Source organism: Bidens hawaiensis, unplaced genomic scaffold, assembly GCF_021521415.1.
Source record: "Bidens hawaiensis isolate Kalapana, Puna unplaced genomic scaffold, B.hawaiensis_p1.1 tig00001016_1, whole genome shotgun sequence".
In the NCBI taxonomy this organism is placed as follows: Eukaryota; Viridiplantae; Streptophyta; class Magnoliopsida; order Asterales; family Asteraceae; genus Bidens; species Bidens hawaiensis.
The window spans coordinates 412,419-434,436 of NW_027491059.1; the positions used below are offsets into that span (position 1 = coordinate 412,419).

Consider the following 22,018-nt stretch of genomic DNA (forward strand, 5'->3'; position numbering starts at 1 on the left):
TCCCCAGTATTACGGGGATTGTTTTACATTATTCATTTTTAATATTTACATATGTATATTTGGATTATTTTATTTATTGTAAGAAAATTAATAATTAATATACTTGAGATTTGATGATGAAATGGGTTCACAAATAAATGATATGTTATAATCTGGTTTAAAAGCTATCTGGGTTTGGTGATATCCATTACCCGTTTATTTTCTTTATTATAAAATTATTTCTTAATTATAAATTATATCTTTTTTGAAATAAAATAGGATATTAATTTTTTGTATATTTCTATTTTATAGGATTTTCATATCAAATATTTGATGGGATTATTTTTTAATATAAAATAGGATGTTATAACCCGTTTAAGAGCTATTTGGGTTTAGTGAGACCTTTAACCGTGAATTCGGATCAAATGCGTGAGAAGCCTTCATTTACAAATAAAGCAATCTGATGGCTTAAGAGAATGATTGTTTTACATTTTTCGTTTTTTAATATTTATATTTTGGATTTTAATTTTCTTTATTATAAGAAAGTTAATAATATACTAAGGGTTTGATGATTAAAGGGTTTCATAAATAAATGATATGTTATAGCCCGTTTAAAAGCTATTTGGATTTGGTGACCCATGACACGCTTATCTTTTTTACTATAAAATTGTTTATTAGTTATAAATAATATCTTTTTCTTTTTAAATTGGATATTAAATTTTAGTATATTCATATTTTGTAGGATTTTCATATCAAATAATTGGTAAGATTAATTTTTAATTTAATGAGATGTTATAACCCGTTTAAGAGCTATCTGGTTTTGGTAAGACCCATATATATGAATTTGGGTTAAATTAATGAGAGGTCTCCATTTAAAAATCAAGAAATCTGGCGACTTCCATAAAAGGGGGAGCGGCCACATCGCGACACGTAGGATTTTTGGGTTTTCGTTTATATATATTATAGATATAGATATGTAATTATGTTGTGCATATAAATCACGGATTTTTAAAGTTAACAAAACATGATTTGATAGTGTTGTAAACAAAACACCGTATATAATAACTGTAACACCCCAACCCGAAGCAGGCTGACGTGTCACTATTACAGATATCCAATCAACCTAAGTCACATTATTAAACCAAAATGAATTAACTTTTAAAAGCTTGAACTTCATTATTCTCTCATCACTAATATCCCCGAGTCCCAGATTACCTGAAAACAAAATAAGAAAAACAAAAGAAGAAAAATACGGTTGAGCCAAAAAAAAAAATTGCCCAGTAACGGAGAGAACAATAGTACAGGTAAAGGCATACATAAGACAAAACACATACTGAAATAAAACTGAAACTATTGCGGATATAAAACCACGTTTTAGACCGAACTATAATTAGATGCGAAACATAATCCGATACACGATCGGGACGTAATCTGAATATACTCAAATTTAACCAAATGCGTATACACATATCAAAACGGACCAGAAATATAGCGAAACAAAATATAATTACTAAAATACACGACGATGATGTTAAAATAAATAGGTCGTGTAATACGGAAGCACCCAGAGCCTAAACAGAGGGGTACACAGCTAGCTAGTCCATGCACCAAGGAGACGGTGTGGGTGGCGTGCACAGTTGTTCCATCTCAAACAGAAGTCAGGAGTCAGGAGTCAGAAGTCGGAGCTAAGATCGATCTATACGCCTCTAAGTGGCCAAGGTACTACATGAGTACTTTCAGAGACGCCGTGAACTTTGATTACGCACTGTCACGATAAGTGCCATGTCAGGAGTAAGGAGTCAGGAGTCGGAGCTAAGATCGATCTATACGCCTCTAAGTGGCCAAGGTACTACATGAGTACTTTCAGAGACGCCGTGAACTTTGATTACGCACTGTCACGATAAGTGCCATGTCGTTGACGCCCTAACGACAAGTCAGAAATGCTAGGGTAACAGAGTACTGAACTAAAGTCGTATAACTAAAAGATATTTAAACAGGAACATGCAATAATGAATTCAAAATATATATAACCTATTGCATGCTATAAAATTAATATAACCATATCATACGAATAAACCGAACTAGATAACAAAAATCCGCACTACGAAGTGACGGACATCGAATATAAAATGGACTAGAACCAATACTATGAGTGAAGAAAACAGAATCCGTACTCTGAAGTAACGAAATATAATTAATACCAAGAGGAAACAAAAATAGAATCCGTACTCTGAAGTAACGAAATATAATTAATACTAAGAGGAAACAAAAACAGAATCCGTACTACGAAGTAACGGACTATAATTAATATTAAGAGAAACGAAAACAGAAACCGTACCTTACTAGTCGTTGAGCAAGCGAGTAAAGTCGAGTCGCTTTAATTCGTACTGACACCTACATTTTATTTATTTCAAACAATTTTCTTAGGTGTGCTAAATTGTTAAGTTCACTTGTTGGTTCCGACGACGAAGACTTTTATACTTTTACACATCTTTTTTCGTTAGTTAGAATTCTCAAAACACCTTTTTCGTCCTTCACATAGAATAACTAAAATTAATTTGAAAGGAATTTTAGAAAACCTTCTCATAACTCCATCATTATTATTATTATTATTATTATTATTATTATTATTAACTCATACTACATACAAGAAACAATACTATATTTTAAATATTTAATTACACACATTATAAATCATGCAAATATAGTAGATTTTTTTGGAGACAAGATTTATAAACAGAAGAAAAACTAAATCGATTTATTAATCTTTTGATATTATTAGTACATGCACATATATTTCTTCGTAACCCCATATCCAGATTTCGGTTTAGTCGTCGGAACAATCGAAATTTAAGAACCATATTTAATTGAACGAACAATTAACGGAGAGCATACTGTTACCTAGTAGCTGAACGGAATCAACTGGAAGTTAGGGTGGCGTAGCGAGCAACTGAATCAACACCGGAACTGCGTCGCCACAAGCATGGCGTAACACAATTAACATCGAAATAAGACTTTAACCAATAGAACAAAGAACTAATTTGTATCAAGAGATCAGGAAGATTTTGAACGTTACCTAAACGCGAACCGAAAAACTGACTACGACGCCGGAGTCGTGTGATTTGCAGCGGCACTTGGTGGCACCGCGGTGGACGATCTTCGTTGCGAGACTAGATTAGGGTGGTAGTGTGATGGGTTTCTTTGGCAACACCAGTTAGTGGTTGCGGTGGCGGTTTAACTCGGAAGAAAACGGGGGTTGTTGATGGTGGTGAATTCGGCAGAGAAAAACAACGATTTTGGGTTTTCCACGAAGGGAAATCGAGGTATGATATTTATATGAGTGATGAAGCCTATAAGTTTCGGGTAGTAGTTAGCTTTGGATTAAGATAACTCAAGAATCCTCGTTGGAGATGAAGACGTAAAGTCTGCTGATTGTAATTTGAATTTTAAAAGAAGATGGCCATATTATTATCCCATATTTAAATTAGAGATTAAACACTTTCAACCTTTAGATTAGTTTAACAATTAATTTGAATTTAAAACACCACTGTATATTTTATTAGCTTTATCTAAAATTTTCGTCAACATTCCCTCCTCTTAACAAGATAATAACGCCTCTAATTTTGACCAAATCTTTAATTTCAAATAGTGTATTTTATCATGATCTATATATTTGTATCATATGTATCCCAACGTAAAAGTTAAAGAGAATAATAACAAAATATATATTAATAACATAATATAAGATTCTATAAATCCAATAGAATTAGAGTGATTATAAGTATTAAATTATTTGCTCGGATGGATTTCGGATATTATAATTACACTCCCCAAAAAAAAATTTCGTCCTCGAAATTGATAGGTGTAAGCTAAGGAATACATAATTGAACAGATAAAACATAAGTAAACTTTGAGCTTCACGAACTCGAATAAATGAAATTTTTACGCATTCAAAATACGCAACGATAAAACGTAACAACTGAAATAGCTGACTCGTTGCCATGATGATATTGAACGAAACTATGGGTAACCTAAAACTTGTATCGGATAATACTAGTTCTTATAAACGGAAATCAAAAATTTCATTTGAACACAAAATTACATATAACATAGTGGATAACTAATAACTAAAATAAATAAATTTTGATGAGCTAAAGCCTATGACTAAATTGTGTAACTAATAACCAAAACGAAAGACAGATAACTGAAACATGTGACTTATAAGTGGAAATAAAAAGTGATAACTAATGGAATACTAAAAAAAAAAAAAATCAAGACTTAAAACGTAAATTTTCAAAAACATATTTTGAATATTAACATGCACTTCTACACTGATATAAAAATAAATAAATATATAATAAAATAAATAAATATATAATAAAAGACACGTAACACTAGCAGATAATAGCGAAAACTTAAGACAATGTCGTATCTAAATATTAGAGGAACATTAAGCTGCAAAATGGATTTTAGTAGCACACATACATACCTGTAAATTCATGGTTACGTTCGCGACCATAATCATCAATTTACCTTACGAGTGTGTCCTAACGGTCCTTCCATTACACATCTTAAAGACTAAACTTATATATAAAAAAAAATGACGTGTTGATATACTAAAAAAAAAATGATGTCAAAATCTTAACATAAATGATTCGAAACACGACCCAAATATGCTAAACTTCAAACATACCAAACATAAGAGTCTTCTAACATGACAGATAAACAGAGTGTGAAACTTAACAAAATCCAAATTCGCACGAAATCAAACCCAAATAAACTGAAATACGGGGTACTAAAACGAAAACAAATACGGATAATCAAAACGGTTCATGGCTTCAATTTCCCCAGAACTAATTTTTTTGCGCAGGTCTAGCGTTTTCTCCATTATTAGCTCTAGGGTCCCGCTGAGGGCAGTCTCTGATCATGTGTCCTGCATCTCCGCATCTAAAACAACGACCTTCAGCTCGACGACAAGCACCTCCATGACGTTTCCCACACGTGCCACACAGAGGAGTATTTCGGTTTTGTTGATTAAGTGGTTGAGCTCTGGTGGGGTTATGATGTTGTTGCATATTATTCTGTGCGGTCCTATGATTCTGTTTTTGATTTCCCCCATTTCGTGGCTGATTGTTGAAATTCCCATCAGTACGCTGTCTATGGTTTCGGGGTACAAGGGACTGTTCGGTTCCAACCTGAGAAGAAGATTGACCCTGATTATTTTCTCTTGGCCGCTTACGACTTTCATCAAAAGACTTCTGGCGGTGTTTCTTATCATTATCAAGGTTCTTAACCGCATCAACTATCTCATTTATATCATTAAAACGGAGGTTCAAGATAAACTTCCTATCTCGGTCACAAATGGCCCACTTGAAATGGTTGGTCTGTTGTTCTTGCGTGCCTACAGTTGGGCCAAGAAAACTAACCAATCGACTGAAACGATTTTTAAACTCAACGACGGGCTCATCATTAGCCTGAATAATTGAAGAATATTCTCTCAAATATTCACTGCGATCAGCATCAGTGAAATACTGTTGGTAAAACAAAGTACGGAATTCATTCCAAGGAAGTGTAGCAGCATAATTGTCTCCACCACGTGCAGCTTTCAGTGTCTTCCACCATCTGTGAGCGTCATCTTCGAGCTTGTAAGTAGCTAACCGAACCTTAAACACATCTTCAACACCCAGCACTTCAAACAGTTTCTCGATGTGCGCGATCCAGTTTTCAGCTTCTACTGGAGAACTAGCAGTACTAAAGGATTTTGGCTTTTGCTTTTGAAAACGCTCAAGCCAGACATGAATACCAACAGGGGGATTGTTGCCTCCAGCGTTGTTGCCACCGGCGTTGTTCCCACCGGCATTGTTGCCACCGGCATTGTTTTGCTGCAACTGTTGTATGATGTTAGGGACTATTTCCGCAATAGCTGCATTGACGGCGTTAGTAACAATGGTCGCATGAGGAGGGTCGTTTCTAGCATCATTCTCGTTTTGGCGATTCACACGTCTTCTAGGAGGCATCTGGAAGTAAGGTAGCGTATGAGCTGAAAGATAAAGATTTACGGAATACGCGGAGAACGAAAAGAGAAATCCTAACCCGACGTCTACCCATTAACTCACATGATTAATTATTTATTGTATAAGTTTTCTACAGGAAAGAGCCTGAGCTCTGATACCATAACTGTAACACCCCAACCCGAAGCAGGCTGACGTGTCACTATTACAGATATCCAATCAACCTAAGTCACATTATTAAACCAAAATGAATTAACTTTTAAAAGCTTGAACTTCATTATTCTCTCATCACTAATATCCCCGAGTCCCAGATTACCTGAAAACAAAATAAGAAAAACAAAAGAAGAAAAATACGGTTGAGCCAAAAAAAAAAATTGCCCAGTAACGGAGAGAACAATAGTACAGGTAAAGGCATACATAAGACAAAACACATACTGAAATAAAACTGAAACTATTGCGGATATAAAACCACGTTTTAGACCGAACTATAATTAGATGCGAAACATAATCCGATACACGATCGGGACGTAATCTGAATATACTCAAATTTAACCAAATGCGTATACACATATCAAAACGGACCAGAAATATAGCGAAACAAAATATAATTACTAAAATACACGACGATGATGTTAAAATAAATAGGTCGTGTAATACGGAAGCACCCAGAGCCTAAACAGAGGGGTACACAGCTAGCTAGTCCATGCACCAAGGAGACGGTGTGGGTGGCGTGCACACATTGTTCCATCTCAAACAGAAGTCAGGAGTCAGGAGTCAGAAGTCGGAGCTAAGATCGATCTATACGCCTCTAAGTGGCCAAGGTACTACATGAGTACTTTCAGAGACGCCGTGAACTTTGATTACGCACTGTCACGATAAGTGCCATGTCAGGAGTCAGGAGTCAGGAGTCGGAGCTAAGATCGATCTATACGCCTCTAAGTGGCCAAGGTACTACATGAGTACTTTCAGAGACGCCGTGAACTTTGATTACGCACTGTCACGATAAGTGCCATGTCGTTAACGCCCCAACGACAAGTCAGAAATGCTAGGGTAACAGAGTACTGAACTAAAGTCGTATAACTAAAAGATATTTAAACAGGAACATGCAATAATGAATTCAAAATATATATAACCTATTGCATGCTATAAAATTAATATAACCATATCATACGAATAAACCGAACTAGATAACAAAAATCCGCACTACGAAGTGACGGACATCGAATATAAAATGGACTAGAACCAATACTATGAGTGAAGAAAACAGAATCCGTACTCTGAAGTAACGAAATATAATTAATACTAAGAGGAAACAAAAACAGAATCCGTACTCTGAAGTAACGAAATATAATTAATACTAAGAGGAAACAAAAACAGAATCCGTACTACGAAGTAACGGACTATAATTAATATTAAGAGTAACGAAAACAGAAACCGTACCTTACTAGTCGTTGAGCAAGCGAGTAAAGTCGAGTCGCTTTAATTCGTACTGACACCTACATTTTATTTATTTCAAACAATTTTCTTAGGTGTGCTAAATTGTTAAGTTCACTTGTTGGTTCTGACGACGAAGACTTTTATACTTTTACACATCTCTTTTCGTTAGTTAGAATTCTCAAAACACCTTTTTCGTCCTTCACATAGAATAACTAAAATTAATTTGAAAGGAATTTTAGAAAACCTTCTCATAACTCCATCATTATTATTATTATTATTATTATTATTATTATTATTATTATTATTATTATTATTATTAACTCATACTACATACAAGAAACAATACTATATTTTAAATATTTAATTACACACATTATAAATCATGCAAATATAGTAGATTTTTTTGGAGACAAGATTTATAAACAGAAGAAAAAGTAAATCGATTTATTAATCTTTTGATATTATTAGTACATGCACATATATTTCTTCGTAACCCCATATCCAGATTTCGGTTTAGTCGTCGGAACAATCGAAATTTAAGAACCATATTTAACTGATCGAACAATTAACGGAGAGCATACTGTTACCTAGTAGCTGAACGGAATCAACTGGAAGTTAGGGTGGCGTAGCGAGCAACTGAATCAACACCGGAACTGCGTCGCCACAAGCATGGCGTAACACAATTAACATCGAAATAAGACTTTAACCAATAGAACAAAGAACTAATTTGTATCAAGAGATCAGGAAGATTTTGAACGTTACCTAAACGCGAACCGAAAAACTGACTACGACGCCGGAGTCGTGTGATTTGCAGCGGCACTTGGTGGCACCGCGGCGGACGATCTTCGTTGCGAGACTAGATTAGGGTGGTAGTGTGATGGGTTTCTTTGGCAACACCAGTTAGTGGTTGCGGTGGCGGTTTAACTCGGAAGAAAACGGGGGTTGTTGATGGTGGTGAATTCGGCAGAGAAAAACAACGATTTTTGGTTTTCCACGAAGGGAAATCGAGGTATGATATTTATATGAGTGATGAAGCCTATAAGTTTCGGGTAGTAGTTAGCTTTGGATTAAGATAACTCAAGAATCCTCGTTGGAGATGAAGACGTAAAGTCTGCTGATTGTAATTTGAATTTTAAAAGAAGATGGCCATATTATTATCCCATATTTAAATTAGAGATTAAACACTTTCAACCTTTAGATTAGTTTAACAATTAATTTGAATTTAAAACACCACTGTATATTTTATTAGCTTTATCTAAAATTTTCGTTAACATTCCCTCCTCTTAACAAGATAATAACGCCTCTAATTTTTGACCAAATCTTTAATTTCATATAGTGTATTTTATCATGATCTATATATTTGTATCATATGTATCCCAACGTAAAAGTTAAAGAGAATAATAACAAAATATATATTAATAACATAAGATAAGATTCTATAAATCCAATAGAATTAGAGTGATTATAAGTATTAAATTATTTGCTCGGATGGATTTCGGATATTATAATAACATTCTAAATGACATAAGAAACAACGTGAGATAAAAAGCAAAGGTATGATTATTTTGAAAATCTATAATATATATAAACGAAACCCCTAAAATTTCATGTGTCACGATGTGGTCGCTCCCTTTTTTTATGGAAGCCACCAGATTGCTTGATTTTTAAATAGATGCCTCTCATTGATTTAACCCAAATTCATGGGTACGGGTCTTACAAAAACCAGATAGCTCTTAAACTGTAGCTATCTGGTTATAACATCTCGTTAAATTAAAAATTAATCTTACCAATTACTTGATACGAAAATCCTATAAAATAGGGATATGCTAAAATTTAATATCCAATTTAAAAAGAAAAAGATATTATTTATAATCAATAAACAATTTTATAGTAAAAAACAAAAGCGGGTCATTGGAGCACCAAATCTAGATAGCTTTTAAGCGGGTTATAACATTTCATTTATTTATGAAACCCTTTCATTATCAAACCCTAAGTATATTATTAACTTTCTTACAATAAATAAAATTAAAATAAAAAAAATAAATATTAAAAAACGAAAAATGTAAAACAACTATTCTCTCAACCATCAGATTACTTTATTTGTAAATTAAGGTTTTTCACGCATTTGACCTGAATTCACGGGTAAAGGTCTCACCAAACCCAGATATACTAAAAATTAATATCCTATTTTATTTAAAAAAAGATATTATTTATAATTAAGAAACAATTTTATAATAAAGAAAATAAACGGGTAATTGGTATCACCAAACCCAGATAGCTTTGCTCGGTCCAAAAAGGATCAGGATCTAATTCTGCCATACGTTTCGATATATATAAATGAAACTTTTAAAAGCTCTCTGGTTGCTCCCTAAATTCTCTCAAGTCACTAGATATATATAAATGATTTTTTTTAAAAAGATATTATTTATAATTAAGAACAGTTTTATACTAAAAAATAAGTGGGTCTCGTGTCTCACCAAACCCGGATAATTTTTAAACCAGATTATAACATCTCATTTATTCATGAAACTCTTTTATCATCAAATCCTAAATATATTATTAACTTTGTAACAACAAATAAAATTGGAATTCAAAAAAATATATAAATATTATAAACGAATAATGTAAAACAACTCCCATAAAACGGGGGATAAAATCAACTAAAAATTAATATTACCAAATATTTGATATGAAAATCATATAAAATAGTGACATATTAAAAATTAATATCCGATTTTTTTTAAATATTATATATAATTAAGAAACAATTTTATAGTAAAAGAAAATAAGCGAGCCATGGGTCACTAAATCCAGAAAGCTTTTAAACGGGCTATAACATATCATTTATTTGTAAAGCCCTTTAATTATCAAACCCTAACTATATTAATAACTTTTTACAATTAAAAACATTAAAATTCAAAACATAAATATTAAAAAATGAAAAGTGTAAAACAACCCCTCGTAATACGGGGAATAAAACCTAGTCTATACAATTAAATAAATAAAGCTTTCCTCTAGCCACGTGTCATTCATTTAGCCCACCCTCACTCATCCATTCCCGCCTATGTCCACAATCCATTTAGAAACCATTAACCCGGCCTGATTCTAATTGTTACCACCAGATCTTTCAAACAAACCCTAATTCATCCTTCATGTCCTCCTCACTGGTGTAATCAGGCTGTAGAATGCCTTCATCTCCGTTCGTCTCCTCTCCTGTGTTGCAGCCGCACCCACACCCGCCACCGCCATCGTCAACCCCGTTTTCTCACCGGATTCCACTTCTCCAGTGTTGCGGCACCCACCACCGCCGGTATGCTATTGTTTTTGCTTTCTGATTTGATTTGTTGTTCTTTAACTATTAATATAAATCTTAAATCGATTTGATTATGTATTTTGGCATTAATCGATTCCACTTCTCCGGTGTTGCAGCAGCATGTTCGGACCGCCGGTATGCTATAGTTTTTGCTTTCTGATTTGATTCGTTGTTCTTTAACTATTAATATAAACTCTAAATCGATTTGATTATGTATTTAGGCATTAATCGATTCCACTTCTCCGGTGTTGCAGCAGCATGTTCAGACCGCCGGTATGTTATAGTTGTTGCTTTCTCATTTGATTCGGTCTTCGTTAATTATTTATATAAACACTAAATTGATTTCATTATGTATTTAGGCATTAATCAATTCCACTTCTCCGGTGTTGCAGCAGCATGTTCGGAGCGCCGGTATGTTATAGTTGCTTTCTCATTTGATTTGGTGTACGTTAATTATTTATAGAAACACTAAATCAACTTCATTATGTACTTAGGCATTAATTGATTAATAAGCGTCATCTTCGGTGTTCGTTAGTTATTTATATAATTAAGTTAGATCAAGTTATATTACTCTGTCATCAACACGATTACATTCGCTGTTCGTTAAATTTATTTTATATAAACACTAAACTGATTTCATTATGTATTTAGGCATTAATCGATTCCACTTCTCCGGTGTTGCAGCAGCATGTTCGGACCGCCGGTATGCTATAGTTTTTGCTTTCTTATTTGATTCGTTGTTCTTTAACTATTAATATAAACCCTAAATCGATTTGATTATGTATTTAGGCATTAATCGATTCCACTTCTCCGGTGTTGCAGCAGCATGTTCAGACCGCCGGTATGTTATAGTTGTTGCTTTCTCATTTGATTCGGTCTTCGTTAACTATTAATATAAACCCTAAATCGATTTGATTATGTATTTAGGCATTCATCGATTCCACTTCTCCGGTGTTGCAGCAGCATGTTCGGACCGCTGGTATGTTATAGTTGCTTTCTCATTTGATTTGGTGTTCGTTAATTATTTATATAAACACTAAATCGACTTCATTATGTACTTAGGCATTAATTGATTAATAAGCGTCATCTTCGGTGTTCGTTAGTTATTTATATAATTAAGTTAGATCAAGTTATATTACTCTGTCATCAACTCGATTACATTCGCTGTTCGTTAAATTTATTTTATATAAACACTAAACTGATTTCATTATGTATTTAGGCATTAATCGATTCCACTTCTCCGGTGTTGCAGCAGCATGTTCGGACCGCCGGTATGTTATAGTTGCTTTCTCATTTGATTTGGTGTTCGTTAATTATTTATACAAATACTAAATCGACTTCATTATGTACTTAGGCATTAATTGATTAATAAGCGTCATCTTTGGTGTTTGTTAGTTATATATATAATTAAGTTAGATCAAGTTATATTACTCTGTCATCAACTCGATTACATTCGCTGTTCGTTAAATTTATTTTATATAAACACTAAACTGATTTCATTATGTATTTAGGCATTAATCGATTCCACTTCTCCGGTGTTGCAGCAGCATGTTCGGACCACCGGTATGTTATAGTTGCTTTCTCATTTGATTTGGTGTTCGTTAATTATTTATACAAACACTAAATCGATTTCATTATGTACTTAGGCATTAATTGATTAATAAGCATCATTTTCGGTGTTCGTTAGTTACTTATATAATTAATTTAGATCAAGTTATTTTATATATTACTCTGTTGCAGCACCCGCCACCGCCACTGCACCAGCCACCGCCACCGCCGGTATGCTATAGTTTTTGCTTTCTGATTTGATTTGTTGTTCTTTAACTATTAATATAAACCCTAAATCGATTTGATTATGTATTTAGGCATTAATCGATTCCACTTCTCCGGTGTTGCAGCAGCATGTTCGGACCGCCGGTATGTTATAGTTGCTTTCTCATTTGATTTGGTGTTCGTTAATTATTTATATAAACACTAAATCGACTTCATTATGTACTTAGGCATTAATTGATTAATAAGCGTCATCTTCGGTGTTCGTTAGTTATTTATATAATTAAGTTAGATCAAGTTATATTACTCTGTCATCAACTCGATTACATTCGTTGTTCGTTAAATTTATTTTATATAAACACTAAACTGATTTCATTATGTATTTAGGCATTAATCGATTCCACTTCTCCGGTGTTGCAGCAGCATGTTCGGACCGCCGGTATGTTATAGTTGCTTTCTCATTTGATTTGGTGTTCGTTAATTATTTATACAAACACTAAATCGATTTCATTATGTACTTAGGCATTAATTGATTAATAAGCGTCATCTTCGGTGTTCGTTAGTTATTTATATAATTAAGTTAGATCAAGTTATTTTATATATTACTCTATTGCAGCACCCGCCACCGCCACCGCCAGTATGCTATAGTTTTTGCTTTCTGATTTGATTCGTTGTTCTTTAACTATTAATATAAACCCTAAATCGATTTAATTATGTATTTAGGCATTAATCGATTCCACTTCTCCGGTGTTGCAGCAGCATCTTCGGACCACCGGTATGTTATAGTTGTTGCTTTTTCATTTGATTCGGTCTTCGTTAATTATTTATATGAACACTAAATTGATTTCATTATGTATTTAGGCATTAATCGATTCCACTTCTCCGGTGTTGCAGCAGCATGTTCGGACCGCCGGTATGTTATAGTTGCTTTCTCATTTGATTTGGTGTTCGTTAATTATTTATATAAACACTAAATCGACTTCATTATCTTCTTAGGCATTAATTGATTAATAAGCGTCATCTTCGGTGTTCGTTAGTTATTTATATAATTAAGTTAGATCAAGTTATATTACTCTGTCATCAACTTGAATACATTCGTTGTTCGTTAAATTTATTTTATATATACAATTTGTTAACTTGATTGATTTATGCTCAATCAAATTACTATGTTAAGTCTGGACTTTTATAAAGAGAATCTTTTTTTGTAACATGAGATACGAAAAATTTATAAAAAAAAATAGACATTCAAATAAATTATAATACACATTTTTTTTTCGTAAAGACATTAAATTTATATTAATCATGAAGAAAATTGAATACTTATGCAGCTTAAAATTCAGACTAATATACGCTCATTCAATAATTCTTTAATTAGGTAAATTTATATTAAATATATAATTTTTTAGGTTGACTGATTTATGCTCAATCCATTATCTATGTTAACTTTTGACTTATATAAATATATATTTACCCCAATTTATAATTGCTTTAATTAAGGTCAAAATTTATTAACGTAAATCATGGGCACTGATTAATTTATAACTTTTAAATTTAATGTATTTTTGTTAACATAAAAGGAATAACTAAATAAAATCATGTGACAGAATAATTTTGATACCTTACGTAAGCCTATATGAAAACGTTTAACTAACTAATTTCAACTTTAAATAACATATATATGTAAACTGTTTGGCATATATATGAAAATATTATGTTTGACTATGCTTTGTATTTAACACATTTCTAATACTTTTAATTACGGAAAATAATAACTAACGAAAATCAAGGCCCCAGATTGGTTATTAACTTTTATATTTCTTCTATTTTTGTTAACATAAAAATAATATGTTTGCCATATATATCAAATTATTCTGTTTGCATTTGCTATATATTCTTTAATAACAATCCACCCTCATCACCATCGAAGTCGATCTAACTGCCATGGTAATTCAATTGTTCTCTCCCTTTAATTTATATAGTTTATTATATCTTATTACTTACGAAATACAACACCTTTTTTTAACAATGTCTCTAATACACAGAAACATGGAGCCAAAAAATTTGATCAAACTTAGGGAACTTGATGCTACCAAGACAAACTATACAATCAAAGTTCGAGTTGTTAGACTATGGAGAAAACCAAACAACAAGAACCCTAACGAAATTTGGTCGATTGAAATGATTATAATGGATGAGGAGGTAAATATTTACCAATTTTTTTTCTTTTTATAATATTCAGCACTCTCAACTACATAAATTTTCAGGGAACAAAGATGCAGGCAAGCGTGTTCAAAACTTACTTTCCTAAGTTTGAAGAACATCTCGGAGAGAATGAGTGCTACTTCATTTTTAGGCCCACACTGGCCGACAATGATGCAAAAATCAAGCATGTGGACAATGGCCAGAAAATTTCTTTCCGTTGGCAAACAGACCTAAAAAAATGCACCACCTTCAAAGGCTCCAAGTATGGTTTTGAATTCACCAATTTTGGTTCCATTTTAAAAGACCCTCTACCTCAGTACACTAGACTCGGTTAGATACCGTATTATTTTATTTATTATTTACTCTTAATTGTTTAACACACATTAAAACTCTTAACGCTCTAACTTTATTTCACACTAGATATTATTGGATATGTTTACAAATGCTATGAGGTGGAGAAGAAACCGGTAAGAGGTGGCAAAGAAGCAATCAAGATGGAGATCAAATTAGAAGATCTGGAGTAAGCAACTCAAATTTTACTTTTTTTTTATTCATTTGCACTTAACTATATTTATGTTATCCATATCAACAATCTTACAGAGGTAGACACATCATATTAACTTTGTGGGAGGAATATTGTCAGCAAATGTTGAACTACATGCAAAATAAGCAACAGGCTCATGTTTTCCTAATTCTTCAATTCGGAAATCTGCATATATACGGACGTAAGTAAAAAATCAAGTCATTATTTCATTGTACTTTAAATAACTAACGAATTTATGTTATTACAGATAACAGAACTGTTTCTAATGTTTATGATGCGACGCGGTTGTTTATAAATTCACCAATTGATGAAATCCTAGAATTTAAGAAAAGGTACATTGTTATTATATATGTTTAAAATAATTACCATTTATATTTACCTTTACTTTCTAAAGATAATACTATTATTGTAATGCTATAATTTAAAAATATAATCTGTACAGCCCATTCTTCCATACCAAATTTGTGATCGTACAATTGTAATAGTATTATTTAAAAACTGATTCTGTTTTGATAAAAGCTATTATCAAAACACGGTAACACATGAAAATAGACCATCCACAAGTCTTGATTTTTTTTATTAAAAGTTACCTACTCATTATAACAAATAATGTTTCATCACACCAGTTTCCTGTCTAACATTGGTGAAGAAACATCCTCTCATCGGTCCGTTGGTACCTCTATGGTCTCGTCACTGGAAGAAGAATTTCTTAATGATATTGATTTCATCAACATTCGTGAAATTAACGAAATCAAAGAGGTATGTCATTGTTTTTTAAATTTTTTGTTTTTAGATTCATTGAAACATCATTATTAAAATTCTCTTATTTCTGGATAGGTTAAATCCCTTATTGTTGTTGGTAAGATCAAAGCTCTATGCATTGAGAAATCATGGAATTGTCGTAGTTGTGATTTATGTAAAAATGGAGTTGAAACCACAACCGTCAGAATTGATAAGGGAGAGAATCCAGCCGATTTTGAAGTGGCGAAGCAGTACAAATGTCTCAATGACAATTGCACTCAGACTATTGTATCATCTCCTATGATTAGGTTCTCAAATCTTTTAACTTTTTTTTTTACAATATTAACCATGCTTTATCTTTTTAATTTATTTTAATCATATTTTTAAGATACAAGATCCCCATACGAGTCCAGGATTGCACAGGGACTGTGACTCTTACAATGTTTGAGCGGGAGGCTAACAAGCTTATAGGACGAATTGCTAAAGACGTGCTGGACGAACAGGAACAAGTAAACTTTTTGTCTTTTTTGAATCGTTTTATAATAACATTACTATAATAGTGAAATTCTATAACTTTTTATATTTGAAATTAAAACATTTGATGCTTTTCACAGTCGGCTGAATTTTTAACTCTTCCTGCTGCCTTCAACGTTTTATTAGAAAGAAAGTTCGCCTTTAGGATCGAGATCAAGAACTATAATCTTGATAACAATGCTCAGTATTTTTCCATTACAAAACTGACTGAAGATCTAAACATTATTTCAAAGCTCGAAAAGAATTTCTATAATAATCAGGTAATTTGTTAATTTCTTCATTTATATATAATAAACGGGTCAAAACTGTACATGTAAAGCATGTGAGTTTACATACAAAATGAAGGTTGAAGATTCTGATTCGGTGAACCCAAGTAACTCAGAGTTGCCATTACAGACGGATGTTTCTTTGAAGGTTATCTACTATTTTTACTTATGTTTTCGCTATCTACTTAAATCAAACTAACTATATTGAACTTATAATTCCTTACTTTTTTTATTATATAGGATTCTATTTCATGTACCGCTGACAATGGGACCCCGATTTCCAATAGCAATGAAAGTATGGGCACGGCTGCCAGTGTTGATTTGAAGCATAATCTTGAAGATGTATACGACGTTGACGAGTCATCCGCTCTGTCATCAACTAAACAACAGAAGATTCACACAAAGGATTTGCGTGATGCAAATTGGAATGAGACGCTGTTGATTCCTAAAACCGAGAAGTAGTAGTCGGTTCCTATTTAATTTAAAAAACTTTCCTTTTTATTGTCTTTTTTTGCATGGTTTGCTGAGACTATGTTTCTTTATATTTTCTGTTTGATTGTATTGGGGATTTTTCTTTTTGTTTGACTACATGGAGATTCCTTTTTTTGATAAAATTTTATGATTGGTTATTGCTATGTTTTTATGTGGTACATATGTTTTGCAAAACTTCAAATTAATATTATAGACAAATAATATTTCACTTCCTTAAAGTATAATTACTACAAAAAATATTCCAATTACTATTAATTAATTTTTTCATTAAAATACAATTCTACATTAGTAGGTATATGTATGACTTTAAAGTACCTACATGCAAAATTAAGATAAAATACGAAAAACTTCAACAAAATTTATATTTCTACAAAAAACTACCTACATGGATATTACTTTTTCACTGAAGTCATCAAATTTATATTTATGATGACAAAAATTCTATTTTTATGCTCAATCAAATTACTCTGTTAAGTCTGGACTTTTAAAAAGAGAATTTTTTTTATAACATGAGACACGAAAAACTTAAAAAAAAATAGACATTCAAAAACAATATAATACAGAATTTTTTTCGTATAGACATTAAATTTAAATTTATGATGACGAAAATTCAATACTCCTGCAGCTAAAGATTCAGACTAATATACGCCCATTCAATAATTCTTTAATTAGGTAAATTTATTTTAAATATATACTTTTTTAGGTTGACTGGTTTATGCTCAATCCATTATCTATGTTAACTTTTGACTTATATAAATATATATTTACCCCAATTTATAATTATTTTAATTAAGGACAAAATTTACTAACGTAAATCATGGGCATAGATTGATTTTTAACTTTTAAATTTAATCTATTTTTGTTAACATAAAAGAATATGTTTGTCATATCAAATAATTTTGTTACCTAACGTAAGCCTATATGGAAAAGTTTACCTAACTAATTTCAACTTTAAATAGCATATATATGTAAACTGTTTGCCCTTGCTTTATATTCTTTAATAAACAAAGTGTTCCACAAAGCTTTTCTCTACACAGAGTGTTCCACAAAGCTCTTCTCTACCGGGTGTGATATTTTATCATAGTACTACACCAAAGTTCGTCATTCAAGTAACTAATTCATTACTCTTTTATTTTTATTTAGTAAAATGTTATATTTCATAATAAATACTTTATACATTAAATAAGTTAGGCATTCATGTTGGTTGTTCTACCGTTGGTGTTGCCACCGCAACTGCTCCTCTTGATTCCGGTTGTAATCTTGGTTGCTCTTATTTTCTTGGCTTTTACACCAATCAAGGGCACACCATAGACCATTATAACACTACGTTATGCTTCAAAAACAACTATATTCAGTTGTCGTATATATGCATATAATTATTTGTTAGGCATTTAGAGTTGTGATAACTTTTCATCGTTGTAAGTGGTTAATGATGTGAGTCTATTCGGACGAATAATCCTATAAATATATGCAATTTCACATAACAAATTTAATATGTTACAAGACAAATTAGAATTTTATTATATTTTTTCTAATTGATACATGTTAATAATAATATTCTATTTCTTTTCTTTGATCATATATCTGATATCTAAAAATAAAAGTTATAAAACAAACACGCATTCCTACATATCTCGTGTGCGTAGTGTTTTTGCACAAATAACATTCTAGACCTAAATTAGAAGAGGAAATATTTAAGTCCTCATGTCACTAAAATACCCATATGTTACCTATATAAAAAAAGGCTTTTTTATTGATTTTATGCTTCCGTATGATTGCATGCATATGCTATAACAAAACAAAGATTAATTAACAATAATAAGAATTAAATAAATACCTTTTTTAGTGACATTTATTAACCAATACCATCTAAACTGTTAAAAATATAGTACTAATAAATACTTTTTCGATTTTATAACTTTTAAGGTTTTGTATTCTAATTAAGCTCAATCGTGTAATACAAACGGTGGAATCCCATCACCTCTAAATATAAAGTCTTTGACTGCATACTGTTGACTTTAATTATATTTGCACCTTATAGATATACAAGGACATGGCTAAAAGGAAAACCCCTCAAATTTCATATTCCTCTAAAGCGTCACACACCGGCGATTCTTCAATTGGTAAGATTTCCATTTTGTATTATATAACTCTTACAACAACTTTTTATCTTTTTTTTTCTTTTCTTTTGTAGGGGACATGCAAAGAACTACTTTATCTGACATTTCTAATGGTAAATAAATTTATTTGTTACTTATGTTAAACTTAACTCATCATCTAATAATATGTTTATTTTATTTTTTTTATTTTTTACAGCTTATGTAAACAACATTCGTTATGCAAATGCTTCAGAGGCGGTAAAATTCAGGAAAGTAGATCTACATATCAATAAATCCAATATTGTTCAAGTAAATAATTCCTTGCTCCTACTGCTATAAGTTTCAATCCGTCTAAACTGGGAATGTGTTTAGTTTTTAGCATCGATTTTTTTCAAGTCATTTATACACGTTTTACCTTTAAAAGAATATACAATCTGTCCTTAACTACAATAGATTTAAAACACAAATACAAGTTTAATTTTTAATATATATATATACATATATATATATATAACATAATTATTATAGTTTCGTATTAGATATAAAACTTTTGTACTTTGTAATATCTACAAACTATTTTCCTTGTCTTTACGTCATTAGCATGAATTTCAAGTTTTCAACTGTAAATGCTCAATGAAATTGTATATGTAATTTTAAAACACGAAGTCATATTACAAAAACCTTTTAATTTATCGATATTATAAAATCAATAGATAACATTAAATTGTTGTTTTTTACTTTGTAAATCTATTTCTTATACTTCTATTTGCACTCTATTATACAAGGAAATGTCTAAAAGCAACACCCCTGAAAGTGCATCATCCTCTAAAGCGCCTGTTAACGGTCATGCTTCAAATTGTAAGTTTTCAATTTGTATTATATTACGTTCATTTTTGTAATTCAGAAAATTTAAATTTGTCCGTGTAGAACAACATTTCTACAATTATTTTCTTTATGTAGGGGACATGCAAAGAACCGCTATATCTTCAGCCGACGTTCGTAAGTTAAATGCTTCAGAGGCCAGGAAATCAAGAAAGCTACTTCTAGATAGCAGGAGATCTAATATTGCTCCTAACACCCAAAAGTCTAATAAACCTTTTTCGTCATCAATAAATTCTACATCAATTACACAGGGCAAAGAAAATGTGACACCAAATACAATGATTACAAATCAAAGCAGTTTGCAAACTTTTCATGAAAATACAAAGAATCCAACTTCATTAGGTGATATCAATAGTGGTAAGATACCCGTTTACTGGTTATTTTTCATAATTTAAACATAAACGATAATATCAATTATTATCAACTTGCTCATGTTACCATATTTTAAATCTTAATTTTTTCCCCAGGGGCATCTACTTCCAAAAACAACAGGTCTACCTCATTATGTGATACTCGTCGAGTTTATATTTCTTCACCTATCATGGCATCCAGCAATTGTGCATCTACTTCTTTAACAAAGTTATCATCAGGAAAGCGTAAACTAATAAGTAACTCGCGGATTACAAATCCTATACCTATGCTTGACTTGACGTCAGATGGAGAAGTTGATGTCGAAGTTTTGGTTAAAGACCCATTCAAAGGAATCTCAACAGGTACTTATAATACAACAATTCCAATTAACAATGCACATACATTTTTTGACCACCAGTTAATTTAGCAGATTACTTGGATCATGGTGATCAGAATCTTATATGTGAATTATGCCATGCAAAATTGTGGAAAAATGAGGGTGGAATAGGAAAAAAAAGAAGGAAAAACAACTTATTTCCTATGTTGTGGTTACGGTAAGGTCGAGCTACCTGAATTTAAAGATGCTCCGCCAGCTTACAAAGATCTATTTAGCAATGTTGGTCCTAAAAGCAAGTTTTTCTTAAAGAACATTAGACGCTACAATTCTATGTTCGAGTTTACATCAATGAGCGGAAAGGTTGATTCCTCCATTAATAGAGATAACGCTCCATTCGTGTTTAGGATTAGCGGTCAGAATTATCATTCTATTGGAAGTCTTTTGCCAGAGAATGGATCAAAACCAAAGTTTTCGCAACGATACATATATGACACGGAAAATGAAGTCTCAAATAGACAATGCTTATTTAGGTATGTATTAACTCAATTAATTCACTATTTTTACACATTTGACCTTATGACATTTTTTTAAATAATGACAAACGAATATTCTTATTCCTACCAGTCAATCAAAAAAACAATCTACAAGAGGTTCCAACTTGCTAGATCTTGAGATAATAAAGGATCTACAGCGTATGTTAGATTCTCATAATGAGCTGGTGAAATCTTATAGGATGGCAAGAGATCATTTTCAAGAAAATCCTCATGCTAACCTTAAGTTGCGTCTTATTGGAAGAAGACAACAAGATGGAAGAACATACAACTTGGCGAGTTCTTCTGAAGTTGCTGCGCTGATTGTTGGTGATATTGGTAATATTGAGCCTCGAGACATTATTGTTGAAACTAAAACGGGAATTCTAAAGCATATAAGTGAATTGCATCCTTCATAAGTTCCTCTTCAATATCCACTTTTCTATATTTACGGTGATGATTGTTACAGGGTTGACATCCCTCATAGAGATTTTAGAAGCTTACAAAAAAGTAAACGGCCAAACTGCACC

The 22,018-nt window shown here is 31.9% G+C and overlaps 1 protein-coding gene across 1 annotated transcript; it reads left to right on the plus strand.

Moving 5' to 3' along the window:
- Window positions 1-14,556: 14,556 nt before the first annotated feature.
- On the plus strand, window positions 14,557-17,259 carry LOC143550652 (replication protein A 70 kDa DNA-binding subunit C-like). Its single transcript, XM_077041267.1, has 11 exons — window positions 14,557-14,709; window positions 14,775-15,042; window positions 15,133-15,232; window positions 15,313-15,437; window positions 15,504-15,588; window positions 15,883-16,015; window positions 16,094-16,305; window positions 16,386-16,506; window positions 16,612-16,791; window positions 16,877-16,945; window positions 17,038-17,259. Exons 1-11 carry the CDS (start codon window positions 14,557-14,559, stop codon window positions 17,257-17,259), a joined length of 1,668 nt encoding a protein of 555 aa, XP_076897382.1.
- The last annotated feature ends 4,759 nt before the right edge of the window (window positions 17,260-22,018 follow it).

Coding starts and splice junctions, on each gene's coding strand:
- LOC143550652 (XM_077041267.1), top strand. CDS start 14,557: ATGGAGCCAAAAAATTTGATCAAACTTAGGGAACTTGATGCTACCAAG. Junction 14,710..14,774: donor TGATTATAATGGATGAGGAG/GTAAATATTTAC, acceptor ATAAATTTTCAG/GGAACAAAGATGCAGGCAAG. Junction 15,589..15,882: donor ATCCTAGAATTTAAGAAAAG/GTACATTGTTAT, acceptor TCATCACACCAG/TTTCCTGTCTAACATTGGTG.